The 27,810-nt window shown below is 47.7% G+C and overlaps 1 protein-coding gene across 2 annotated transcripts; it reads left to right on the top strand.

The window, feature by feature from the left end:
* The first annotated feature begins 534 nt into the window (after positions 1-534).
* On the top strand, positions 535-27,503 carry LOC144721009 (uncharacterized). 2 transcript variants are annotated; one of them, XM_078598285.1, is made up of 7 exons: positions 580-620; positions 4,414-4,540; positions 14,810-15,358; positions 18,164-18,444; positions 21,732-22,028; positions 23,214-23,452; positions 24,531-27,503. In XM_078598285.1, the coding sequence occupies exons 3-7, from the start codon at positions 15,211-15,213 to the stop codon at positions 25,600-25,602; spliced, it is 2,037 nt and encodes a 678-aa protein (XP_078454411.1). In that variant the 5' UTR covers positions 580-620; positions 4,414-4,540; positions 14,810-15,210; the 3' UTR covers positions 25,603-27,503. The 2 variants fall into 2 exon arrangements, with proteins under 2 accessions (XP_078454409.1, XP_078454411.1); XM_078598283.1 differs by lacking the exon at positions 4,414-4,540 and having other exon boundaries at positions 535-620.
* The last annotated feature ends 307 nt before the right edge of the window (positions 27,504-27,810 follow it).

Consider the following 27,810-nt stretch of genomic DNA (forward strand, 5'->3'; position numbering starts at 1 on the left):
GTGTCTCGTGAGTTCAGGGGGCAGATAAATGTTGAGATAGAGTCCCCTTTCATTTTACGTATATACTAAAAATACAGTTTATAACAATCATACACATGTAATAACCGTATATATATGTATTTGGTGACAGCTTAACACGTGGGTTTTCGCAACCAATAATTATCCGTAATAAATGGTGTTTTTTTTAGGTTAGATCGCGTAAATACGTGTCGTTAAACCCGACACGGTCATATTCGTACCAATTATGTGACTACTTCAACACACCCGAGTGTGTTGGGAGAACAATTACTACCCCAGCTTCATCAGGCAATTTGCCTGAATTAGAATAAATCAGAGAGATTTTTTTTTATTTGGTGACGCTCACTCGAGCGGCCAGGAGTGGAGGAGAGGGAGGAGTGAGGAAGAAGAGGAGGAGGGAGGGAGGGGGGGGTGACAGCTCATTGACCAATCACAGACGAGCTTTAGGGAGGGGGGGGGTTCGTTTCGACCTTCCCATTGGCTGCGGTGGTCGCGAGGAGGCGTGGTCACGTCTCCAGGGCGCGCGAGGGGTTCGCGGCAGTCGCGCGGCAGAGCCGAGGAGGAGTCCGGGCGGGGAGGTCGCTACCGGCGAGGCGGTCCGTGTGAGTCTCGCTTATTTTCATCTTTCAGAACGATTATTGTCGCGACTGTTAATGTTTTTTTATGGATAGCCCCGCCACGACTCGCGCCGTGTGTGTATGTTTGTTTGTATGTCGTACTGTTCGACTATTCGGCGGATTTGTGTTGTTCATTGAGGTGCAATTGTTCAGCGGGGACGTGGTTGTTGTTGTTGTAATGGTTGTCTCTTTACTGGCGGCGTTCTGTGCTGCTGTCGTGTCGGTGCGAACGTGTATTTGTGTTGCGTCGGTACACGTCGCCTTGACGTGCACCTAGCCTGGCACGACATCCGCGGTGTACAGAAACCGCCGCCAAAGATGGGCGAATGGCGGCCACGCAGTACGTGGTGGTGGTGTACAATGTGAGTGGTGTACAATGCGGGTGTGTAATGTCTAAGCGGTGTGTTGGTGTCGACAGTGTAAATGTGTACGTGACTGTACAGTGTACTGTATAACAATGCGGGGGAGCGGTGGCGCAGCGGTTAGCGCACTGCGCTTCGAAGCGGGCGGCCCGAATTCGATTCCCAGCTCACGGACCGATCACAACGACGGCGAATTTCCGAGCCGGTCCTGGGCCTCCCGCCACTAGGTAGACTCAGCCTCAGATGGGCAGCTGGTGCGGTTTGTCGTAAACATCGCCGCTAGGGAGACAAAGGCGGCCGGGCGTGGCGCTGGCCACCCTCCCTCTCGTGTGTCGTGCCGCCGGTCTTCATAGGTGCTCGCTAACAGCACTTGCCCCAAACAGTCTGTCAAGGTTATACGGAGGATTTTGTGTCTTTGTTATATATATACAGTACAATACTGTATACAGATTATGATGGCATGCTGTGACTTGGTGACCTCCGTGGTGAAGTATGGTCAAATAACCCCTGTGACAGGCACGGCGTGACGGGGGGGGAGGCTCTCACTCCAGCAGTGGGTCCTGTAATGGTGTGAATTTGTCCTTGTGGTTCGTATTTGCATCAATGTGGTTTGTGCATTTGTGTGTGTGTGCCGTGTACGCGGTAGGACACGTTGTGCCACCCAAGTGCACCTAGCCTGGTGCCGGCATCGCCACTGAGACACACGAACGGCGTCTGCTCTGTGACTGTGAATGGATGTAGGGGGGTGCGTGATGGTGGCCTCTTCATCATCCTACAGCGCTTTGATTAAAGGGCTGTACAGTGCCTGCAAATGCGTATCGGTGTGATTGTGTCGGAATGTATATAGTTTGTGTGTTAAGTGTCAATGTAGCGCATCATATTGCACGGTGTGTGTGTGTTGGAGTCTATTGTTGTGTGTGTGTCTGTGGAAGTTGCCGTGGTCAGATGTTGCACGAAGACCAAGATTAGATGTGAGGACATGCTTCTCTCTGGGAATTGGTATCTTAACCTGGCCTGAGCCTCCCCTAGGTCAACTGAGCCTGAAATCACTATCCGCTGTCATGGGATGCGCTGCATTAACTGGGGAGACAAAGGTAGCCCTGACATGAATGTTTGCATGTCACCCGACCCTTCTCGGGCCTTATTAGGAGCTTGCTAACAGGGCATTTGGGTATATCCCAGTTTGTTTTTACAAAGTGCGTGGATTATATAAGTCCGTGAATTGTTAATTTGATTTTAATCCAGTCCAAACCTTTGCTGTTAGCAATACTGGAGCCCCTTAGCTGACCAAGGGTTTGTCATGCTGCACTGTATTGCTCATTGTTCCTTGCGATAACGCGGCTTAGGCGGTCGAGGGGTGACTAAGGCACAGGCAAGCGTCTTTGTTATATAAAAATATATAGATATATTGCGTGAATTCAATCTCGCGTAGTTTGTTGCTGCTCTATTGTTCATGCGTCATCGTTTTTTTTACAAACTGGCTTGTGCGGTGACGTCATGTTGTTTTTGCGGGTTGCGAAAAAATAACTTGACTTTGAACTTACGGAACAACATTGCTCAGTGTTGCTTGTGTTACGTCTGTTCGACGTGGAGATGTGAAATGGCCACGCCACGTGCGGTTTGTTGTTGAGCTTGTGACACGTTCAGCTCCTTGAAAAAACACACCACTAACAAACAACAAGAAGGAATTTCCGTGGGCTGAAAATGGGATTGAACCTTCTTGTTTGACGCCAACAGATCCCATCAGAAACGGAAGCAGAAGAGGGGGGGTGGGTGGCTTACCGTCAAAACGGTTGCAAGAGAGGACAGAAAAGAGGAGGAAGTCTGGAAAGAAAAGGCGCTTTAATACAAGGGAAATTCCTGCGCGGTTTTTAATTCGCCTTGTCAGACATAAACTCTATTCAATAGCGGGTCAGCTAAACCGTTAAAAACAGCTGTTGCGTGTTTTTGGGAGTGGCGAGGCTTTGTTGAGGAGTTCGCTTTGCCAACTAAAATTGCAAACAATTCGCATAGGTAGTGGCTGCGAGCAGGCCCTATGCTGCCAATGGCAGTAGATTGTATACTGGTGATTGACACTGCATTATGGGTACGTATAAGTCTAAGTCTGCCTTTGTAATAACTGGATGCTATGGAAACGCAGGGATTACATTTTACCATGGGGTGAGGGAAGGCCTTCATAAAGCAGTGGATTGATACGCAGCTTTTCATGTGCACATTTAGGAGAGAAACATGTACAAATAATGAAAGACACTTGAGACTTTCAGGAGGCGGGTCCTGACGTTGGATGTGTGGCTTGTGGGAACAAACCGGCGGAAACCCCCACATACAAGGGGGTAACACTCAAAGCTCTGTACGGATGGATTCAGGAATCCATGGCTCTTCTGTCATTTGGTCAGCTCCCAACTCCAGGTGTCACGAAGCAGTCTCCCATCCAAGTAATAACCAGGTTTAGCCCTACTTTGTTTCTGGTCATTATTTGAGTGATGAAACTTAATGACAATATATATTTGTTATATATGTTTTAAATTGTCATGACGATTGCAGCATCGGCAAATTTGAGATTGTTAATACTTTATTCATGTATGTTTATATCTTTATTTCTTCAATCCCATTTTCAAAAAATATCTTCTAATGTTGATGTAAATAGCCTTGGTGGAAACATATCTCCTGGCCAAACACCTATTTTGATTTGTATATGTTTTACTTCATGCAATTTCAGTGTTGCCATTCCATCTTTGTAATTGAACTACAGGACATTTATGAAATAATTTAACAAAGAAGGCTGCAAAGTAGCGCTACGGATAACACAGTATCCGGTGCAACATTGCTTCATAACGCCTGGAAATAAAATATTGTCTACATCGACGACAATTAGTGAAAGTGGACTTGGATCAAATGTATTCAATTAAGAAGCTAATGAGACCAATGTGGAGTCATTCTCTCGCATTTAATTTGAGAGTGAAAATAAGTGGTACATATTTTCTGCTTTGACGGATTAGAAATATGGATGCTGACAAAAAAGCTGCTGACGAAAGAATAAGGAATACACGGATGAGAGAACAAACACTAGTTAGGCACCATATTGGCTGCTAAAAAAAGTAAGTGGGCTTGCGCAGGGCAAACACCCCTAGAAAGGACGATGGGGTTAAGGACGAGAGCGATGACAGAACAGCAAGCCAAATGAGATACGATGCCTGAGAGAATAACCAATGTGGAGTTGGAGTGATGAAATCGGCCCATGTGCAGGAGCGACGTGGATTGTGGCAGCGCGGGACCGTTCATCCAGATATTGGTTAGATCCTGGCGCCTGCTGCTGATGATGTTACGTTTGACGTAATTTTTCCTCCATCTGTCACGTAACCAAATGTTCTCCATTTTATTGGCCGCCTCATTTGCACTTTTGATTTGTGCCGCAGACATGCGCTTGTGAGCACGCTTCACCTGGTGCGCAACGTACGGTGGGGTCGGTGACACCTTCGAGAAAAGGGAAACTGGTGTGCAGGCTTTTATACCTGCATTTCATTTGGCCGTGGACAACCCAAGGTAGCGGAGAGTGTTTTGTTGATTTTCTGCTCGTAGCGAGCAGAATTTTCCAAAGTGTCCTTGAATTCCGCTCCTTCAATCAGGCTTACAAATGATCGCAATGCAAATAATCTGCTGATTCCCTTTGCTTTAAAATATAGCCACGTATATTTATGCAGGGAATTGTATGTTTAGTAGAAGACGCATGTTGGCTTGGACCAGTTTTCACTTATTTAAATAATGGAATTTATTGTGTGCATTATTCATGTTGTGCATGTGCAAGCATTTATTGATAAACATGTTACCAGCTTTGGGTTTATGATTGCCATTTTTAGAAGCATTTGTTTTGCTTTGGCACTAGATACAAAAATGTAGTGCACATATTAGGAACATCCTTGTTTGTGTTATCTGCTAACGGAGGGCTCCGATCACATGGATGTGATTACATGCACACGTGCGTTATGACTGTGTATCTTGGTGTGTTTATGTTTTTTACTATCTTGGTGTGCATATCAGTTAAGTATATCTTGGTGTGTGTGTGTGTCTTCAAATGCATGTATATATGCGTTTGGGAATATAGTTCATTAATGTGTGGTTGGGGCACGCAAGCTTGCGTCCTGTCGTTGTGGTTTGGACGTTTGGGTTTACAAAAAATATACACAGAGCCAGCTCTCCCATTGCTACTACCAGTATTGTGATTGGTGTCCGTTCAGATAATAAACTTGATTTCTACTCGATTCCAAGCCCACAGAAAGAAAATTTAGTCTGTACGGCTGCAAACCCATTCACCCGTTACGTTAGGAAGGGCGGCGTACTTTTCTTTGAATGCGACAGATTGCGACGTTATTGAGACCTCCGAAGTGTGCTGGGATTCTCAAGACTGAAGTGAATCCTTAGAAAAAAGTCTTCCCGTTTTTGACTGACGTGGAGGACCGGGCATTTTTTCCACGGAGTGCCGATCGCTGTGGACTTTGAGGAGCGCTAATGAGAAATGGTGTTTCGTGAGGACAAAGCCCCCGGGATGCAGTGTGTGGGCCAGAATGGCCGGCCACGTATGCGTCTGTCCCACGGTTTTGCCGGCTTATAGGGTGGTGGTCTTTTGTTGCAGCAGAAGGAGGTGGTGGGGGGCGATGCAGCTGAGTGGACGGCACAGCTTTTTTGGCAGCACCTAAAGTGTCCGTTATTCAAAGATCTCAAAGCGCTTGTTGTTTTCCTAGGATGTGGCAGATAACCGATTCTATCCATCCAGTTACAAATCAACAGCAGCTCATTACCTACCCGGGTTGTGATGAAATGTGGACCCTGCTGTTTGCGTATGTTTTTTTGCCCCCACACCCCTGGCGTTATTGGATCTGGATTGGTTATTATTTTTGCCTGCTTTTAAGAAATCTGTTCTGAGTAGCCCGAGCTACGTTTGTGCATTTATTCAAGCAGTGTTTTTTTAAAGGGTTGAAAAAAATGAATTGGCAGCTTTGTGGTGTTTCACAATAGATCCAAAAATAAATAAGGAGAGGTTGTTTTTGTGAATCTGTGTGCGTGCAAGAGGGAGCATCCCTGTATGGCATATGTCACGTGCCACGTGCAGAGGGGTCGTGTGCAATTTCTGAAGGCAAAATGCGCCTTTATTTGCGCTTGTGATAATTGACATTATTCATTGTGAAAGCAGTGTTGTAGCCGAGGATGAAATTGGAAAACAGATGCTGTTTTATTCAATATCCCTATGCAGGTGTAGTAAAAATACCTTGTAAAAAAAAAGGAAATCAGGCCAGCTATGCTGCTCCCTGTGCTTGTGAGAATATTGTATTGAAGAGAAAGAGATGAAGGGGGGCAGCATATGCGAGTGGGCACCAGGAATTAAAATACAAATTTGATGTGATTTTTTAAATTTTACAATATAATAAGTTCATCAAAACTCCTGAGTCAACCGCATTTAATACGCTCTCTTCTCCATCGGTAGCTTCCTTTCTTTTCTTTCTCTGATCATTGAGGTCGCTTCCTGTAGCGTCCTCTTCCTCGTTAAATCCTCTGCCGTCTGTCCACAAATTGTGGGGACGGATGGCCTGTGCGCGAGTAGCTTTTTCCACACGGATGTAAAAAATCACTAAACGGAATTTGTTGGCCTCCAATCTTTCCAAACCAAGAGCATTGTCAGCATCTTTGTATATTGTTCACAAAAGTCTTCTTCCGGCCTTGCTTTTCATCTAGGGTTTCATTTTGTATGAAATGAGGCTTAATACAGAAAGGAAATGTGTGGGTGCATGGTTGTGTTGGTCAAGGTGTAATCTTGTGGAAACTGCGTGGGTGGGTTGTTGGGAAGCTTTGTGTCTGGTTGATGATATTAGTACATCCCTTTCCTGTTGCTTAGCATTATGCAAATAACTCTTTCCACTGCTCATAAGCACATAATGACGTCATGAAAGAAGTAATTAAATTTTAAATCCCACGCAAAACGGATGCGGAAGCTGACTCGGATGGAAGACTGAAGCTGAATTTGATCAAGAGCTTTAGTGTACGCGAGTATTTGTTTTATGAAGGGTATGAAGTAAAGGATACTTTGAGGACTGGTGCTGACAAGTGCACATGCTGCCATTATTTTTTTCTCGATGCTTTGTTATTTATCTGGGTCCAGTTGTATATTGTTCTATAACCTTGTCTAAACACGCTTCGGTAGGACACACTGACTACCGGTGGCCACTTGTATCATGAGAGTTGCCTGGCAGTCTACTGACCATGTCACCTGGTCGTGTTTTTTTTCTTCCTTTTACTAATCAACTTAGTCAATGGATCCATGGCAGATTTTACACATTTCTCTCACCCCCGTGACTTTTGTGGGTTTTGGTGGGAAGACGGCAGTGGTCATCCGAATTTCACCAAATCCCCATAAATATGTCTGATCTCATTAGATCTCCGAAGCTGCACACGGTTGAGCTTGACGACACGCCTGCTGGGAATACCAGGTGCCGTAGGCTTGGGGCTGCAAGGTGGCCTGGAGATGGCAGCCCAGCAATAGTTGCTTGAATTTATGTGTGCAGATCTTTAAATGTTACCCTATCGTACGCTTGATATTTCTCGAGATACTCCGGCTTCCTCCCACAAGCCACTCATGAACTGAATTGGCCAGCCATTGTAATGCAGCACCCTTCTAAAAAAATACTCTTGAGACTCCGTGGGGCTTTCCTGGATAAATAAACAACATTATTGTTATCTCCAATATGGCAAGGCCATGATGAAATATGTATCAAATGCGCAACGCTATGGGAAAACTCCACGGTATCTTGCAAATCCCCATGGAGAGGGCATATTTACACAGGTGTGGATTCTTTCGTCGCACCTGCCTCCAGTTGAACGGCCGTGGAGGTGGGCACACACAGCGCGGTGCAGAAGGCAGGCGGCGGTGAAAAGCCCGAGACGGGCAACGCAGCCCGAGTGGGAGCAGAGGTGGAACGAGTCAAACGCGCCGTGAACTTGACGATCGCCAGAGGAGTCGTGTACACTTGGCAGCTCGCGACGACTGCTCCGTTAATTTAGTTTCACGGCGCATATGCACGGCATTGCACGTGATTAATTTCGCTCTGATGTTGTGCTGTGTTCGGTTCGCTGGACGGGTGAGAGAGAATATATCTGGAAAATAGGTGAGGATGAGTAACGTTCGTTCGACACTCGTCACTATGGCTATGCCACGTATAATAATAGTGATGGGTACCTTTATGATGTATGTCCATTCGTAATGTATAATTGTTACGTACGAGGTGATTATGCAGCTTATGTACAGGTTTATATATTTGGGCACTCGCCCAGCAGTATAAGTGCACCACAGTTGGTCAATAGACAGGTCACGTATGGTGGGGTAAGTGTGAGTACAAATGTTCCTCTAGATGGGCTCTCCAGCACTCCCTCGAGTGAAGGCCCTTCCGCCAGCAGTGGTGTGAGCAAGCAGTTGCAGGGCTGCACCTTTACCAAGTACAATAAACAGCACAGCGTGTAATTGAGAGGAAGTGAGAAAAGGCTGTGAACCAAAATTCTCGGATAATTTTTGCTTTAGCATGTTTATATATATGTGTGTATATATAGCTACCGTACCTAATGTTTTTGCTACCGTTCATTCCACAACACTGCTGAGACTTCCTCTCCACAATACGACTCTCCGGGGTGGGGGTAATGTTTGAAGATTTAACATTCTTACAGGCGAGGCTGCATTCCACCCAGGAAGAAGTGAACCAGAGACAACGAGCGGGCTAGCTGATAGGGCTGTCTGGTGTCGTAGCTCACCGAGTCTGCGTGCTGACACACGCTGGCGCTCACACCGTTCCTTCGTAATTATAATCGTCGTCTTCGCGTTGGCCCGCCACAGTCGTTTTTTTTCGCCCGTGAAACAACGGCGATAATTGCGGAACGCACCTCGCGTGTGCCGTGACCCGTGTGTGGCAGCGACGGTGTAGAGGAGCGACGTTGGCAGGTGTGGGCTTGCATGCTCCACGCGGCCTCTAGGATTTCTTGTACGTTTCGCAAATGATCTCATGGCACGCGTCTCTTACAAGCAGACAGGATTAAATGGCGTACAGTAACGTCTCACGAATAACGCGTTTCAAATTATTTTAGTGTATCGCCGTTTTGCGTAAATACAGGAAAGATGTGGGCTTATTTTTCTTGCGCATGCAAACTGTTCGCCATGAGATTTTTACATTATTAAGGGATTAGCAACTCCACCTGCGATCATGGACAATGAATAATATAATTAATTTTCATTCATTCCCAAACCTGTCGAAGCTGACGTTTCTCCTTACCAGCCTCGCACACACACACCTCTCCAATTCCCCCCGAGTCATTGTGCAATCAGAGCAAAGAGAGAGAGAGAGAGGGGACCGACAGAAAAGGAACCCTAAAGCACTTTAATCAAAATTCCTGTAAAACGCGCATGCGTGCTATAGTGTGTGTTCTTGCGAGCGAGTGAGCGGGGCGAGCAAGTTATTTATTTATTTGCAAGCGTCATTAAGTCATTCGGCAGCAAGGGCCGCGGCAAAAGCTCGCCAGAGAGGGCACGACCCGCACGGAGCAGACGAAAATTCGCGCCGTGCATTGTGCCGTGCGGTACGCCTCTTGACCCTGCCTCGCCGTGGCGTTTGCGCCGCCCCCCTGCGTCTCCAACTGCCCAGCGATTCCAGGTAAATTCCCCCAGCATTGATCCTTTTGTCATGTATGATCATTAACATAATTGATCACCGCTGCCGAGTACAGTGTTGTAGTGCGTCAATGTTTGAATTTACCTCTTTGGCGAGCGAGCGGGCAAGACTGGTTGGGTATTTAGAGCTTGGGAGGTCTGGTGGGCTGGGGGGTTGGTATGGAGCAAAGGATCAAAAGTCACGAGACATTGGTGGTGAATGTTGTAATTGATAATGTGCAACCTTATTGCTTGCCGCGCGACACTGTCCTTTGCCGCTTTCCTCAGCGGCTTGTCACACGATCCTGGCTCCACACTGAGATTTCTTTTTTAGAGGTCCCTACCCCTCATTAAACTCTCCGTCACCTCCCTCCCTTTCTGGGTTCGCACTCTGATTACCCGATGGAGCGAGCGCGTGTGCGCGAGCGCGCGAGCGCGTGCGTCGCCGGTCGTCGTTATTTAGGTTCTGCTTCCCGGCACCCACATCAGACCCTGTCAATGGTCGTGTCGATTAAAAGAGGATGTGGCCGAATTCCATACGTCTGCTTCCTCTGCGTAAGCAGCGTGCTCAGCGGTTGCCCCTGGTCAATCCGCTGTTCTACGGTGGTATTGAGGTACGGCCATCGGCAGCTTCGGAGACCTCTGTGCATGACGTTCATCGTGCTTGTGTTACGCTTGCACGCAGGACCAAATGTTGCGTTCCTGCCAAAAGCAATACGGTTTTCGCTTTTCCTCGAAAGGTCTCTTGTTGTGGCTGATGGCTGCGTGCCAAGTTCAGAGGTAAAGAAATATTTCTCTTGATAATAAAATTAAATGCCTATACAGTAGCGTCATTTTAGTTGTAGTGATTTTGTTGTTGTTGCACAACGTTTGCACGTAACTTACTGTATTGTTCATTGTTAAAGACGAATTAACTAAATGAATACAAATGCAGTTAATGTTGTACCACCACGGTGAGCAAAGTGACAGGTGAGTGAGGTTAAAGTGACGGTGGTTCATGCTTTGTGACGAATGTCTCAAATATGGAGGCATTTGTCTATTCATGAATACCGGCTGAAAATATGACGATCGTGTTAAACAGGTGGCAATGCCCTATCTATGGTTTGATTTCACTGTGACCGTGGCTATTGTGCCAATCTATCATTACCACTTTTTTGCCAATGAGATATGAGTATTCAGGGTTCAAGCCATATGTGCCAACAGCAATAGATAATAAAACAACATCAAAGGCAGTGCATGTACATGAGCCGCTTTGATGCCTACTAACATGTTCATGTGCGCCTGGGCGGTGATATTGCTTGCGTGGGGCCTGATGGAATGGGCTGCGAGGTGTGCGGACTCCAGATTTCGAGGTGTGGCATTTGTGTTCTTGGTATTCCGGCGCATTTCGTGTCAGTGGAGTTTTGCGGTCGACTACTTCTGTGAAGAGAAAAAGGGCATCAGCTGTTTGGACCAAATGTGAATACTTTTGCAGATTGTTGGTGCATTTTATTACAGTGCAATATTTTCCCACGCAGCAATGTGTGCATACATATTCTGCAGAATATTCCTTACATACAGTATTTGAATTGGAATGACTGCAATTTCCTGCCTATTTTTTCTCAGCTCTGTTTGAAACGGTAGACGCGGTATTTTCAATCTGCACGTAACGACAATGGCAGTAAAACACACAAGGATGACCTCATGACAAGACTCCATAGGTCGAGGCTCGGTTTCTGTTTTTTTTCCGTCACATCATCATTCACAAGTATTGAATCACCGGCGGCTAAGTTTTATTCACTGCTAGACGAAGGGCTTCACATGATCGCCACTCCACACTGTCACTTGATGCCACAGTCCATCTTGCACGTGAGCTAATCGAATAATTCCATCTCCGTGGTGGCTATCCTCAGAGTGCGTTCCTGCCTTTTGCTCCCGCTTCTTCACCGGCCTCATCCATCGCCCCATCAGCCATCATTTATTGGCAGGATATGTCCTGCCCATGCCCAATTACTTAACGGTCCGCTATGATGTCTTAAATTTGTTTGTTTTCTGATCCACGTGTTCTTCTTTCTGTCTCCAACATAAAAATCTCAGCATTCACCCCTCCATGCTGCTTTGTGTGCTTTTCACTTTTAGTTTTTTTGTCAATGTTCATGTTTCTGAGCAGGTAATATGTACTGATCAAAAACCTTTCCATTTTCGTCACATTGGTGATACCGGTTTTCATTCTCATATAAAACATTTCAAACACACTGCAGCCTGCTCTTGTTCGCCTCATTATTTTACATTTTTGATGCCAGTTTGCCTTCAATAACTGCCCTAGGTGTAGTCTAGACACGTTGTTATGTTTCCCAGCTTTGGCCCTTCAATTATTTTCAGTTTTCAGTGAACTTGTATGATTCATATTTTTTGAGTCGCTCATATTTTTGGATTTTCCCCATTATTTGAGCTCCTTTTTCCCATTATTTTAGCCCCTTTTTCCAGTCATTTCTGGCCGGTCACTTCCACTGCATCTTTCCATTTTGACTGTCAAGAAAAACCTTACCTGGTTAAGGTTAACACAGTCTCCATTTATGCCTTGTGCCTTTATTTCTCCAATCAAATTTTCAGAAAATGTCTTCTACTATAACTGTAATGCTGCTCCTCTTGATTGCACCTGATGTAGAAGCCATCTGTGGAAGTACGTCAGTGTCCAATACATTTCTCACCGTGTTTAATACACACTCGTAATCAAGGTAATCGAGCAATTACCCACATGTACACAATTACAGCCTTTTTCAAATTGCACTGCTGGATGAAAGCCTTCTCGTGCCGTTTCACCAGGGAGACGGTTAGACCTTACTTGACCATGCTGGTCAGTGCAGATTGTTGAAGGGTGGGGGTTGGTGCAGTATCTGTTTCCGATATCACCACCACTGGTGTTAGCCTTGCCCCGGCATCAAATGTAAGTCACTGGATTCATAGTGCCCGTGCACTTGACTCCCAAGCCACTGCTGCTCAGAGGTCGCAACCGGGTACCCGATACCCGTACCCTCCCCGATACCTGGCTAGCCGTACTGGTAGCCGTTTATGACCCTGGTGCGGCCGGGTACGGGTAGGCCGTGAGTCACTGGTGAGTAACCGTTTGTCACTCATTTCGGGTAGGGTACGGGTAGGGAACGGATACCCGTACCCGGCCGGGTACGGGTACCCATTTGCGACCCTGGTGCGGCCGGGTACGGGTAAGGAATCAAAACCCGTTTGCGACCTCTGCTGCTGCTCCCGTTTTTATATTTAGAGTACCAGCAGTCCCCGACTTGCAGATAGGTTCCGTTCCTGAGACCCGTTCGCAAATCGAACGGTTCGTAAGTCGGAACACGATAATGTACTGTGTTTAAATGCACTGTTAAAACTGTTAAAACTAATAAATAAGAAAGATTGTACATTCATACGTTTTCCGAACCAAATAGTGCCATGGTTAGGCATGCGAGTGCGAGTCACATTCGCAAGTCGGATGGTTAAAAATAAATATCTTATGGAAGCTCATTTGTAAATGCGGTTGTTTGTAAGTTCGGCATTTTTGTAAGTCTGGGAATGTCTGTACGCGGTATTAGATTGCTTGTACGCAAGTCTTAACGCATTAACATTGTGCAGGCCGATCTGTATAACCTCATCCCCAGAAATAATTTCGCCAATCAAAACCCCATATTTCGGAGCATGAATTTTAATCGGTGTTTATGTGGCGACCCAGATTTTCGTGGTTGAATTCTGTTAACTGTAACCTGGGAATCTGCCTGTAAGCTTCTCCCTCTTTGTTCTAGGGCCGCAGAGACATTTGCCTTTCTTGCCGCTCTGAACAGTGAAATGCAAATTGACGGATAAGGAGCTCGCCTCCAATAGCATTGCGGTGTCACTACAGCGTAGATTTCGCGGTTGTGCCGCTGTACAACTCTGCGATGTCTTTTCGGGATGTACCATGTCTTCGTCTGCATCGTGACCGACGTTTTTACTCCACGTGCCGGGAGTTCCTGTACAAACACAACCCACAAAACACGTAAATCGACTCGTCGTTTTTTGCCCAAGCAGGGGGGGGGGGTTTGGGGGGGGTTTGGGGGGGGTGGCGGTACAGTGTTTCTTCTGAACTTTTTGACCCCCGATTTTCCTAACCGCGAGAGAGCACACGCAAACACACGTGGGCAGATGTCGGCGAGTTTGGCTCGCGTGCGTCGTGCGTAATGTGTGTAAATAAACCCTGAGTGGGGCTGACGGTGAATGGGCGTGACTGGAGCAGCGTGTGACGCTTGCCAGCGCCGCACACTGTACAGTGGCAGTAATCTCGAATTATCGTCCGCAAAGGTGGCTTCTTTTGCGCAGTGTGGCCAGTGGGACATTACCGCTTGGCTCGCTCAAATGCCCCGTGGCTAATCTCTAGGTTTTCAGAGCCGCCCCCTCCTTGGGGGAGGGTTGTGGTTAGTTTGTGGCGGGGAAAACCCCCCCCCCCGCAGAATCAATTCGGCAACTGCTGTCAGGTGACCCGAGCACAAGATGAGCTTTCATTTCAGCACGAGCACTTCCAGCACGCCTTGTTCTATTTATACAACTGTAAGCGTGTTTATTAATTTGTTCCAACTTTTGAGTGATGTTTTGTAAAAAGTGTGGGTTTTTGTTGGTGGACGTCACGGAAACATCTCAAGCCTTTCGTGGTATTTGAAGGTCTGATATTATTAGCGTGTCTTCAGTCATGTAGACGTCTGTGAAAAAAAGCATCATAGCCCATTGGATTCCTCCAGGATAAAGATTAATATTCTGACATTCGTCATGAGATACACAGCTGGAGATTTTTAATAACACGAAATGGCTGCGGATTTTGAAGGATGGGGGAAGAAAAAAAATCTATACGTATCTTTTCAAATCTTTGGCCGACCTGCATTGTACTGCCTGCTATGAAGCTTCATTCTGCAATCGATACTCTCTCGATGGGTTTTTGTTATTTCAGAGGCCTGCCAAGCGCCATGTAATTGTGGTCGCAATAATCCAACGTGTTTGATAGGCCTGTAATTTCGTACCGTGCTTCTCCGCGAGTTGAAAACTCCGCATAATTGTTTAATTTCTGTCTTTGTCACCTCCCGCTTTCCCCCTCCCCCCCTACTCACAATACCTCGCTCACTCAGTGGCCACACATACGAAATCACTCCACAACACAATACCAACACTCGCGTGCCACGTATGACACGACGCAACCGCACAACTCCCATCGCGAAATCTCCTTCTACAACCGGACGCCTCACAACACTCACAAACAATATAACAAACCACGTGGCGGGCCACACCAATACGCAGCAGCAACAACGCGCGACTTCCGCACATCGCACTTGACACCCACCCCACGTACCACCACCACACGTGCCACCCACCCCACGTACAATCATACATACCGCCATCGCACGTACTGCCACAGCACGTACCAACGCCACACGCGTCGCTCACCCCAGGTACGACGCACGTGCCACCACCGCACGTGCTCCCGACCGTGCCACAGCAGGGAGGGAGGGGCGTGCTGAGCATTAGCGAGATGAGCGAGGTGCTGAAGAGGAAGTTTGAGGAGGTGGAGGGCTGCTCGGGGCTCTCATCCCCGAAGGACTGGGACGATGACCTCTCGAGCAGCGACAGCGGGGACAGCGGGGACAGCGTCAACGCCCCGGCTGACGGACTCTTCCCACGTGAGTGTGATACGAACCCCGAGCCTCCCCGCACTCCGACATTCTTGCCCCCACGACTCCCTCCTCCGTACTTGCCCCCACGGCTCCGTACACCACGGGCGGGGGGAACCTATGTCTCGTGACCTCACTTCACATGGTCCATGGCCACACAAGGACCATCGCTTCCAAACAGGCCGCAAACTATGTTTATTTGTGACTGCAAGCATCGTATTTTCACTAATCGAGTACAGGGGGCGGGCGAATATTTTACACCTGGCAACGAAAGTGTGTCTCATACCAAAGCTACAGTGTGAAAACAGGCCACTTTCAGCGACAGAAGTGACTGAGGTGTGTGTGTGTGTGTTTATGTGGGGAGCGGTAGTGTAGCGGTTAGTGCGCTGCGCTATGAACTTGGAGACCCGGGTTCGATTCCCGCTCACAGCCAACACCAGTGACTATTATCTGAACCGGTCCTTGGCCTCCCCTAGGTCGACTCAGCCTGAAATGAGTATCTGGTGCTGTGTGTAAACATCGCCACTGGGAAGACAAAGGCGGTCGGGCATGGTGCTGGCCACCCACCCCCCCCATGTACCGATCCGGCCTTCATAGGTGCTCGCTAACAGCACTTGCCCCTACAGTCTGTTAAGGCTATATGGGGGATCTTTGTCTTTTTTATGTGTGGCCTGCCAAAGATGTTTGAAAGCCCTCTTCTGCCCTCCGTAAAGAAAAAAGTGACCCCTCCCTCCGGTCGATGTCCCCCCCCCCTCGTCCTGCTCGCACCAATGGTAGATTTTTTGCACGTGATTTGTGTAACAGGACGTGCAATGATTAATTTATTCCACGAAAAATGTCCAAGGATGTACTTATAAATATTTACCGTCTTTTCTCAATCCGGTGCTAAATGAAGCCTTCGCCCACGATGAACAGGGCTGTCTGTGTTGTTTGACCGTGTTTGACCACACTGCAGGTTGGTCATTGTGGGCTGGTGAAAGGAGAGGCCCAGGAGCGGATCATATATCACTCGCCACTGATGTTAACTGTGGCTAGGATTTGGAGTGCAGTGTGCAGAACACTGCACCAGCCAGTGCTTCTTCCAAACAGTCGTTTTATCTGTATTTAATACAAAGCGTATGTAAATGAGATACCTGTGTTACATTATGGCTCATGTAGCAAACTGTACAAGCTCGGCAAAACAATCCAGATGGTAAAAATGAGACGAAACAATCGATTCTTCAGTCGAATCGTTATTCCAGCTCAGTAATTCATGGAATTGCCTGTGCGCTGGTGCATTGTTACATGCCTACGTAAAACGTTTCATTATCCGTGCCCTGTATCTGTGTCAACATGCTGGGCTTTTCTTTTTTCCCTATCATCTCTTGTGTTTCTCACTGTCTATATTTTAACAGTGCATTTGGTCCCCACTGTGTTTACCTTCCATTAGGTGTAATGTGAAATTCCACTAAATGGCCTCTCGTCGATACCCACCTCACCACGTAGGGTGAATGTAGTTGTGACTGGCATTTATGCCACGCTAAGGTCACACACAGCTCGACTGCTGCTGTGTGGCTTTATTCTTCCGGGCTGTTGCTTAAATTTCTAAAATCTACTGATCCTCGGATTAAATTATATTACGTTCGCTTGTCAAGATATGCCTGGAACCAAAGTTGGTTGTTGCCTTGTGCGCAGTGCACTTTACTTTTAAGACCACGCGAAGCCCACATGAGTGTCATTTGAAATTGACAGTGCAATTCAGAAACGTCACATTTTCTCACATTTATATAATAGATAAGTGTAGCATGCCTTGAATAAATAGCGTGTGGATATAATACTTGAGTGAGGGGTGGTAAAAATATATATATTTATGAAAAGACTGAAATGAAACGACCTGTGCAATCTACCCCTTTGTTGTTCGTAAGGACAAAGGCATACATTCCAAAAAAATCTGAACGAAAAGGAGCATTCGCTGGCACGGGGAATAATCATGTCCCAGGTTTGAACTGGTTTAAAGCCAATGGTGCAGTCTCCTCTAGGTGAGGTGATACAAGTGTTTGGATATTTGTGGCCCTTTACTCGTAAGAGTCAGGGTTTATTGTAAGCACTCGGGTGTCCCCCGTGCACAATCAAGAATTGGGTGGTGCTGACATTCCATGTTTAAATGGCAGGGAACAGTCTCTCCATAAGACACTATTTCCTGCATACTCACTTTACCATCCCCTCAGTGATGATGATGATGTTGAAAATGAGGCAAGTAATGGTGCATTAATCGAGTCATCAATTAAAATGAATTATTACATGAAGGTTACATGCACATAATTATGCATGTAAGAAATTATTATTTTCAGTTTTGTGCAAATTCTATTCAAACGGTGGAACTGTAGCACAGTGGTTAGCGCACTGCGCTTTGAACTCGGGGACTTGAGTTTGATTGCTGCCTTTGGCTACCAGTCCACATGACCACGGGGAGAACATGCAAACTCCAAATATACAGGCATCGCCAGGGTCAGGATCGAACCCACCACCTCCTGCATACCAGGCGAGGGACTTAACATCTCGCCACTGCACCACCCTGGTGGCAGCCAAGGGAGGGAACATGCCAGGGAGGACGTCCAACACGGATATGGAGCACACAGATCGGCCGGCATTCAGGAGCTCGACTTAACGTTGCATCACTAGACACTGTGAGACGGTGGCAGCTTCATCAGAGTCAGGATCGAACTCACGACCTCCTGCATACCAGGCGAGGGAGTTAACATCTCCTAGCCACTGTGGCGCTCAATCCACCCTCCCCGCACGTTCACTCTCTCCTCTCTCTCTCTCTTCCCCCAGAGTCGTCGTCCTCCTCCTCAACAGCGGCGGGACCCTCGGCGTCGAAGCGCGCGCGCGGCAAGAACGTGCGCTTCGACCAGGTGACGGTGTACTACTTCTTGCGGCGGCAGGGCTTCACCAGCGTGCCCAGCCAGGGCGGCAGCACGCTGGGCATGGCGAGCTGCCACGACCGCGTCGCCGTCTACTCGCTGGGCGAGTTCGCCCAGGAGCGCGAGCGTGCCCACCAGCACATGCTGCGCCAGCACCTCAAGGAGGAGCGGCTCAACGCGCTGCGCCTCCAGGTTCGTTCCACCCCGCGCTCTCGCAAATGCGGCAGGATTGGGGACATGGGAGTCCTCGTTCGCAATAAAGGTTTTACGGGTCGCACACCGGGGTGCTGATCTAGTAACTAATTGGCACGTTTTGTTTACGTGACTAACATTTATTTTTCCGCGATCTAACCCATAAAACCTTTATTATGAATAATATTGGCCGCGAAAGCGTACGTGTTAATCAACATTGTGGTCGTGAGCCTCTGATGAAGGTGTCAGTCCCCCAGCCGTCACGTCTCTCAGTGCTTTGCGATTGCCCGTGCACGCGAGCAGATTTCGTGCTCCATACAGCCACATTTTGCAAACGTGATTTGTAACTTTGATCCTTAACCATGTCTCGATAGTTCATTTTTTATGTGCCACCGATCAAATTTGGTGATGGGGGCTCACGGGACATGGCAGTGCGCGTGATAATGAGTGCAGCACAACCATACATGAGGCCAAGTGGATGGATATGGTTGGGATTAGGAACAAAGTTGTTAGGGCTATCATTTGGCTGCAGAACTATTTTTCAGAGCAGCAGCAATTTCCACGTTGACGTTCTTTTTTAACGCTCCATATAAGCCTCTCCAAAATACAATTTCTAGGGACGTGAAAACTGCTTGTCTTTTCAGGTTGGGAAATAATATGTTCGGTTGAGATATAAAAAAAAAATGTTTCTCGGGGAGGAAAAATACCCCCAATGTGGGAAAACCGCCGCAGAGAGATACAATATTACAGGATCTACAGATTGCGGCTAATTTGAGACACAAACCACCAGAGGTCACGTTAATCTGCGTGACGCTAACAGGGAAAGCCACAACGGAACGCTGTTTATTACCACGACCCTGCCCACCCAAAATACGCTGCGTTTTTTGGCACAGCGTTCCTAGTCCCATGCAGCTTCTGCCAGGGCTGGCAAAGCTAGAGGTCGTGAAGACTCCAAGCCAGCGTACGGAGCCGTGTAATTCTCAGAGCCACAGGCGGTGGAGGGGGGGTGTGGAAGTTAATGCAGAAATTGAAGCAGATGTGGACAGTTGTGCCGGGTGCCAGCTTTTGTCAGGCCGACTCCCGTGGGAGGTGCTCGTGACCTCGTACGTACACACGGGCATACGGGCACGGGACCGACTCGGTTACGCCAGCATGTGTTTTACTGCGCACATTACACGCTGGCGTGGCCCTGCTGGGTTGAGTTGCGTGGTTGTTCCAGTAAGAATTGTAAACATCCCTTGATGCGATGCATTTAACTTAGGTCCCATATCTCCTATAATTGTGCCTCCAGTTGTTGTTTGCGTACTCGGCGATAAAGAGGTTTTTTTATGTTTCGTTTTACCTGTGTGCCTCACCAAATGTGCTGTCTAGGCATCTCATGATGCATCGATTGATGGATCAGAATCGATTTTGCAACTTGCAATACATGCCTCAAATAGCTGCATGGGAGTTTCGACTATGTACATTTTAAACAAAATATATTCAATGATGTTGTTGAATTTAAACTAATGAGGTGAACGATACTCTACAGAATGAGACAAACACAAGCAACAATACAAATACGATGGTGAAAACAAGTCGTAGAATTCATTCTTGAATTACATTTTGACCTCGAATCGTGACAATTCGTACAGTCGTGAATCGTCAGATTTCTCGTGCTTTAGATTTGGAAATGGTAAAAGTACCCTTGGAGGGAGTGTAAATGTTGAGGGCTGGTGTTTAGTTTAGTGAATTGGAAGTGGTTATTAACAGTGATAATCCCTAGAAGGCAAGGCTGGTGCTTAGAGGACACGTTTTTTTGTTACGTACGGTGTGAAAACATACATTCGCAATGTTGGTGTACACTCAAACTTTGCCCGTGGCGGGTTTTCCCATTGCGGATTTGAAAATTCGCGCCGAATCCATCGGTATTCGCCGATCGCGGCCTTGTAGCTCGACCATGCTTGACCACGGGGCACAGCTGTGTGCATCGTGAAGAAGTACTGTACTGTTAGCTGCACTGCTCGCGACGATGCTGCCACGGAAGCGTACACACGCCATCTTGTCTCCATGTTGTCTCCCATGCAGCCCATTGCGGGTCCCAGTTCACGTGTTCTCAGCGTCCGGTGAGGCATTCAGATGTCGCTGTGCCGTTTCTGTTACTCTAGTGTTGCAATACTATACACTACGTTATGTATGTTTTTGATTCCCTCGCCTTTCTTGGTTGGGGTGATGTAGGGTAACATAAAACAAAAGGAGGGGGTGTCGTATTACGACCGGTGTACCATACCCCAGTTTTCGTATTTGAGTTTTAAGTTTTGAGACCACGGATTTTTTCCGCTTGTGGCTATTTTCAAGAACGTCACTCCTGCGATGAGCAAGGTTTTGGTGTACAACCTTGAGGGGTAATGATGCGTCGATTAAAATATTTTCTTAATCTCACAAGACAGTGTAAAATGTTTTTCTGATTCATTTAATTAGTATTAAATGCATGTATTTACAGTACCCCTCCAGCCACTAGAGGCCGCCACCTCTTGAATCAAATCAAGACTCCCAAATTGCAACATGTTTGCGAATTACTAGGGGGTACGAATTGTTACACTCCAACTGACTGTATAACAAAAATGTAACTGCACATGATATAATTATAATAGAAAACAATGTGGTGCCCACTTTGAGCAATGAACTGGGTGGACTAACATACTGGCAACAATAATTCCACAAAAGCATTTGCAGTAATAGATGAAAAACAGACACTGCCACTGTGTGGGTGATGATGCAAGTATCAGTATAAAAGTGGATAGTGGGGTTCATGGACGAAATGATGGATGTCTAATCCAACACTTTTGCAGGCAAGGGTTGGTGGATCACATAAAATATTCTGTACTGCGAGATGGTTAGGAAATGTCGGTGTAGCAAGTGCGTTCATGACACTATCTCTGTGTGTCTATGTGCACCATTCGATGTTATTCCCTTTGCTCAGTCAGCTTGCAGTAGGTACTTGTCTCTGGATCTAGGTCTCGTCCAGACCTTAACACACGTGTGTGCATACTCTTAGTTCTTTCGATAAAGTCACGTAGGTAAAAAATGAAAATTAAAATTTACTAAAATAAAAACAATAAAATCACGACGTTTCGGAGGCAACACAAGTCTCCGTCATCAGGTGGGACCGTCACAGCCAGATTTGCTGCATCAAGTGTGTGCCTTCATCCGCTTTAGTAATCCTGACTGTGCCATCATCATCATTATAATCATTATCAAAATAAAATAAGTATTCTGGTTCTGAATAATTTTCATCATCGTCACAGCTGATGCAGAGCGGCGCTGCCGAGCCTGAGCACACGCACGGCCTAACGGTGGACGACATCCCGGACGAGGAGGTGGACGCTCGCGCCCTGGACGTGGACGACTACTTCTTCCTGCAGCCGCTGCCGACGCGCAAGCGGCGCGCCATGCTGCGCGCGTCGGGCGTGCGGCGCATCGACGGCGACGAGAAGCAGCAGCTGCGTGCCATCCGCGTGTCGCGTGAGGAGTGCGGCTGCGACTGCCGCTCGCACTGCGACCCTGAGACGTGTGGCTGCAGCCAGGCCGGCATCTCCTGCCAGGTGCGTGCGTGCGTGCTTGCGTGCAAACACACGTGGGGAGTGGTGACGTGCTGGTTAGCGCACTATGCTACGGAACCAGCGAATCAAAGTTCGATCCCTGCTCACAGCCAACATCGGTGACAAATATCTAAACCGGTCCTGGGTCCTCCCCTAGGTCTATGCAGCCTAAATTGAGTACTCGGTGCTGTGTGTAAACATCGGAATTGAGGAGACGACAGGCGGCCGGGCGCGGTGTTGGCCAACCACTCCCTCGTGTGCCGTGCCAGCCTTCATAGGTGCTCGCTAGCAACACGAGTCCCAACAGTCGGTTAAAGGCTATACGGGGGGGGCGTCATTCACCGAGCACTAGGTGTTCAGTAGAGGCGGTGGCTGCATTCCACAGGTGCTAAACAATTGTGTTGTTTTTCGGAGGAGTCCAAAGGACCGCAAGCAGGACAGTATATACATGTCAGCACGAGACAAGATTACTTAATTCAACTCCTCCAGTTATGAATTTATAATGCGCATTTAATATACAGGACTATCGCGATGCATTGGCCTACTTTACAAATCAGACATAATTGAAGACGCAGTTTAGCTTTGCCTCATTAGTTCCCAGTGTATTATTTATTCCTAAATTGGACTTGAATAGTGTGCATGTGCCGAGTTTAATAATGAAGTGTGGAGAGAAGCATATTGGGAATTGCACTGAGAGAAAGGAAGAGGAACCTCGTGGATCAGAGAACGAATGCATAATCATGACACAGTTGACGAATAAGAGAATTGGGTTCTGAAAGAACACGTTGCTCGAAGGGACTTTGGCCTGTGGTTGAGACTCACGATGTAACGGCAGGCAAAGGTGGGAACACACCCGAGAGGATATCCAATGAGAAAACGGAGCAATTAAACCGGCTTATTGCGTTCAGATGATGCATGGCGTGTTGCATTTGACGATGACCGTGGTGTTGTAGCTCTTATCGAAGAACGCCTATCGCAGTAATAGTTAGTTTTATTTGTATATTTTTTTAAAGTGTCTTTACCTTTGCTATACTTTACACTCCTATTGCGGTTTTGTATTGTTTGTTGTAACGGTATGATCCGCCCCTTACTGGACATGTGAAAAAAATCTTCATAGCTCACTGGATTCCTCCAATATAGATAAAGATTCTGAATTTGCAATCTGAATGGGCTCTGTGATCCGGCCAGGTGGACCGCCTGTCATTCCCGTGCGGCTGCACGCTGGACGGCTGCGGAAACGCGTCGGGGCGCGTCGAGTTCAATCCGGTGCGCGTGCGAACTCACTTCATCCACACCATCATGCGGCTCGAGCTGGAGAAGAAGGAGGCAGGCGTGCCGTACCTCGGTGGGGGTGACGCTGGGCAACTCGTGCCGCCGCACGCCGACGCCGGAGACTCCTTCTCAGCCGACGCAGCCAACGTCGCCGGGTGTGTGCAGCGGCGTGTGGAGTGGTGTATGTGTGTGTGTGCATGTGCATGAGTGTGGAGCGCGTGTGTGTATGTGTGCGCGAGCCTGGAGCCGTGTGTGTTGACGGTGGAATAGTGCGAGTGCGGAGGGTGTGTCTGTGACCTGTCGCGAGTCTTCGACACCTCACGTGGCCTCAGTGCACCTAGCCCGGCACAAGCGCCGTGGTGACATCACCGCCGCTTAGTGGTGAATGTCGGCTGTTGTTGGTGTGTGGAGCGTGTGCAGCGTGTGTATGTGAGTGTGTGTGTGAGCATGAGAGCCGAGCGGTTGGAACTGTACACTTCCATTACCAGATGTGTGTCGAGTTTGTTAAGCGTTTGGATAAGTGTACATACATGTATGCAACTGTGTGTGTCTAAGTGCGATTGTGTCTTGTGTGGGTGCAAGTGTGCGAATTGGTGCACAAATTTGTGTGCGTGTCGAGTGTATGGAAGTGCGTGCTTGTTCACACACTGCTGTGAACCCAGCGACTCAGTGGTACTTTGCATTTGAACCTGACCTCACCCTCACCTAGGTTTACTCAGACTAAAATGAATACCTTTTGTGACTTGTCACCATAAGTACTGTAGATGGTCTGTACGGAACTGTGCACACCACTTCACGTGGTCTGCGCTAAGCTTAATTGGTGCTCACTCACAGCTTTTGCCTCAGGTTATCCCACTAATAAAATATAATGGCAGCTCTTTGAGTGTATCCTGTACTAGCATGTGTTATTTTACATCCACAGCCTTTTTGTCAATCCACTGATTGGTCGAGGGCCTCCTCAAGCCCCGTGGGCCATGGGGGTTATTCATACTTCCCCCATGCCGGTCTGTGCGGTTTGGTGAAAGTGAGGAACGTAGACTTGTGAGCGTGGTACAGCACGCCAATTGAGTTTGCTGCAGTGCTCTCGACTGCCCACAACTTGGCCCCGTGAGGCTATACATCTAGTTTTTGAGCTGGCCTTCATCCAGTCGTGGATTGATAAAAAAAGGACTGATTATGATCTATAAAGTGGGGGGAACCCTTTGCTGATATGGATCCCGTGCGTGCCCGCAGGCTGAGCTGCGTGATGGCTGCCAGCGGTGCTCACATGGCGCACCCCTTCCTCAGTGACGTGGCCATCGTGCAGGAAGGAGAATTTTTGCCCGCCTGCCCCGCGGCCGTTTCGATGCACGCGGGCGCTAGCGACGGGGAGCTGCCACCGGACGCCCCGGCAGCAGGTGGCTATAGGATCATGCCGTTTTTTCAAGTGCCGGGCGCAGACGCCCAGGTCGAGGTTGCCAGCGACACGCCGCCTCCCCACGCCTTGGACTCCTCCATGTTCAGTCTGCCGCCGTCCGACTGTGCGCCCGTCCGCATCTTCCCCAGCGCGTCCTCCTCCCTGCCGATGGCCGGCCTTTTCTCAAACGGCGACTTTGTGGCGGCGTGCGCGCCGACGTGTTTGCCAAACCAGGGCACCGCTCACGCCGAGCTGCCCTTCATAACGACCACCACCGTCGCCACCACTGTCGCCACCACCACTGTCGCCACCACCACCGCCACCACCACCGCCACCACCACCGTCGCCTTGCAAGAAGTGCCAACGGTGCCGTTTCAGCTCGGCGAAACGCCCTCGCCTCACGAGGAAGGGGAGAATCCCGGCTCGCACGCCGCGCGGGATTTTCCCCTCGCCCTGGTCACGGAAAAGTTCGTTGAGCCGGTACACGAGTCCGCGTCGGCGCCGATGTGCGACGGCGCTGGAGAGGACGTGACGCCACGCGTGACCATAGCGGAAGAATTGGAGGGCTCCCCTCCGGCTCTTCACGTCTGCCAGTTAGATGCGCTCCCGGCGGAGCCCCTCAGCTCGGCCGAGCCGCCGAGCGCGATCGACTCGCGGGAAGGGCTGTCCATTGGCGGAGACGAGCACCGGGGCGAGGGCGAGCCGTCCGCGAGTGCGCCGGAAGGTGGCACGGCGCGCGAACAGCAGCCGCCCGCCACATGGCGAAGGGCAGGAGACGGGCGCGGTCAGGTTTCTCCGCCGCCGGTTGCCAAAGATTTTCGGGATGAAGAGGCGGCGGTGTGCGAAGCGCAGCACGAGCCCGGCCCCAACAAGTTGCCTCTCACCACGAAGCCTAAGGAGGATGTTTAATTGTGAGAAACCCATTCCGAGCCCAACTATGACTGTTGAAGCCGGCACGTCGAGCCAGAGGTATTTATTTCACTCGTGAGCTTTACACGGGGAGTGCAAAGCGATTCTCGCTGCTGCGAACTAAAACGGAGAGCGAGAGATGCGGTAGGCATGACGAATGGGGGCCAGTTAGAAATCCACGGAAGTGCTTATCCGATCGTGGCGTCCACGTGTTTGTTTTCAGAGTAAGACGTGGTCTCTGCGTAGGTTTAATTGTCGTTGTGGAGGTTGTTGGCTCTGGTTAAATCTTGCACATGGTTACATTTTAAACAAATCATTTTGTTCGCTGCTTCTGTGGATTTCTATTGCCTCTAAAGGAGACTGTGTGAGAAATCCACACTCTTGAGCTTATTTTGGAGCCGTCCAATGTTTTCGCAAAATAATGTTACGATTGAAAATAGAATTGTAATAATGAACCACGTGGTGTTCATATATAAAGGAAAAGAATAGAAATATTTACTGGCGTGTGTGGTATGTATAGAGTTTTATCTTGAAATACCTACCGTTGGGAGTGACAGCACACCAGGGGGCGCTTTAAATGGAAAACTTGAAATATTTTAGAAAGTTTCCGAGTGCTGGGTGAGGCGTATTATGATAACGTGCGCTCTTGTTTAGAGATGTTTATGCTGCTCTCATTGAGCATCAACAGGGCCCACTATGTTACGCCTATGCTATTGACACGTGGGTGGTTTCCACGTAAATGATCATGGGGAGGATCCCCCTTTGCTGTTTACAGCCCTGAGATAGTGGTGGCCATTCCATGTTCCTACAATGGGGTGAGGGGCGAATGAATCCATGAGAAAACTGTTTTCAAGATGCTCATAAAATGCACATGTTCATTCCCCTTCAGCTGTGCATACGGGAAATTTTAATTAACTCTTATACGACGCTAAATGGCAATTTTGTGAATTGAACTTTAACCTTGTGAGAGCCATTGAGTTTCATGTGTTATGTTACAATACTGTGCAGTTTGCAGTATAAACGATGATAAATAAACCGGTTTTTTTTTATCCCACTGTGAAATTTTGAGGAAAACATAACACTGGCAGTCAGTGTCTAATGTTTGCCAATCATGAAAAAAGTTATTAATGTCTACTTCACATCGTTATGAGGTGCACTTTAGTCATGACATGAAATCACTGTTTACACCGACTGCTGTTCAGGCGCCTTGTAATTGGTGAAATTGGTCGCGTTGTAAAAAAAAGTATCGAGAAAAAGGATGAATATGCTTTTTTTGGTTTTCTGACAAAAGGAATTGGTGATTAAGCATAATTATTTTAGTGGTGGTATTTAAAAATGCTGTAATGTAAAAAAAAAATACATACCTTTATGCCTCACCCAGTACGTTTGAAAGTGAAACTCTTTTTAATCAGCAACGGTTTATAAATGACTGGTACCTGAACATTTTAATTTTAAATGAAGGAGTGGTAAATGACGATTGAAGCCACGCAGTCAGTGTTTAGATCTAATTTTTAACTATTTAACTGCTTTTATGGAAGTATTTGCAACACCATTTCAGCTGCTGTATGTAAAAAAACGACCCATTTTAGACTCGCTATATATGGCAGTAATATAATGAAAGCGTATTTATTTCATTATAGGGTTTTTCTTTTATATATACCAATTTATGATTTTTTTTATTATTGTTAATTAAGTTTGCTCAAGTGCAACTTGCGTTCGTGTTATTTTTTTTTCCATGGCATGTGAGCGCTTTACGTGTTTGAGCAGAGTACAGTGCAGTCGTTGGGCATATTGTGATAAGTATTGCACTGACTACGTTTTAATATCACTATTGTTGGTGACAGCTGAAACAAGTGATGTCAACTGAAGCTATCATTGTCAATAAAAGCAGTGAAACTAAACCGAACGTTGTAAGTGCACTCTTCTGTTTATTCCAGAAAAGGTGGCAATTAAGCGGTTGTAACGAGTCTTGTCTGTGCACGTTTGCGGGGTTTCCTGTTGCATTCTCTGTCACCGTATTGATAGCGTGATGGGGTGAAATGTCAAGTGTCAAAGCCAGAATACCGCAAAGCAATTGGAATAAGAAGCAAAGCTTGGGAACAGATGCAGTTCATTGCTTTTGTTGGTTCCTGCATCTGCGTTGGTTGCGTAGCAAACCTGCACATTATCAAGCTACTGCTGGATGAAGGCCTTCCACGCCGTGGAGAT

Source organism: Lampetra planeri, chromosome 10 (genome assembly GCF_965212315.1).
Source record: "Lampetra planeri chromosome 10, kcLamPlan1.2.h2, whole genome shotgun sequence".
NCBI lineage: Eukaryota > Metazoa > Chordata > Hyperoartia > Petromyzontiformes > Petromyzontidae > Lampetra > Lampetra planeri.

Bases quoted from the DNA above. Each gene is read 5' to 3' on its own strand.
- LOC144721009 (XM_078598283.1), top strand. From the start codon at position 15,211: ATGAGCGAGGTGCTGAAGAGGAAGTTTGAGGAGGTGGAGGGCTGCTCG. The intron at 15,359-18,163 runs GTGAGTGTGATA...CTCTTCCCCCAG, and splicing joins GGCTGACGGACTCTTCCCAC to AGTCGTCGTCCTCCTCCTCA. The intron at 23,453-24,530 runs GTGTGTGCAGCG...GCGTGCCCGCAG, and splicing joins GACGCAGCCAACGTCGCCGG to GCTGAGCTGCGTGATGGCTG.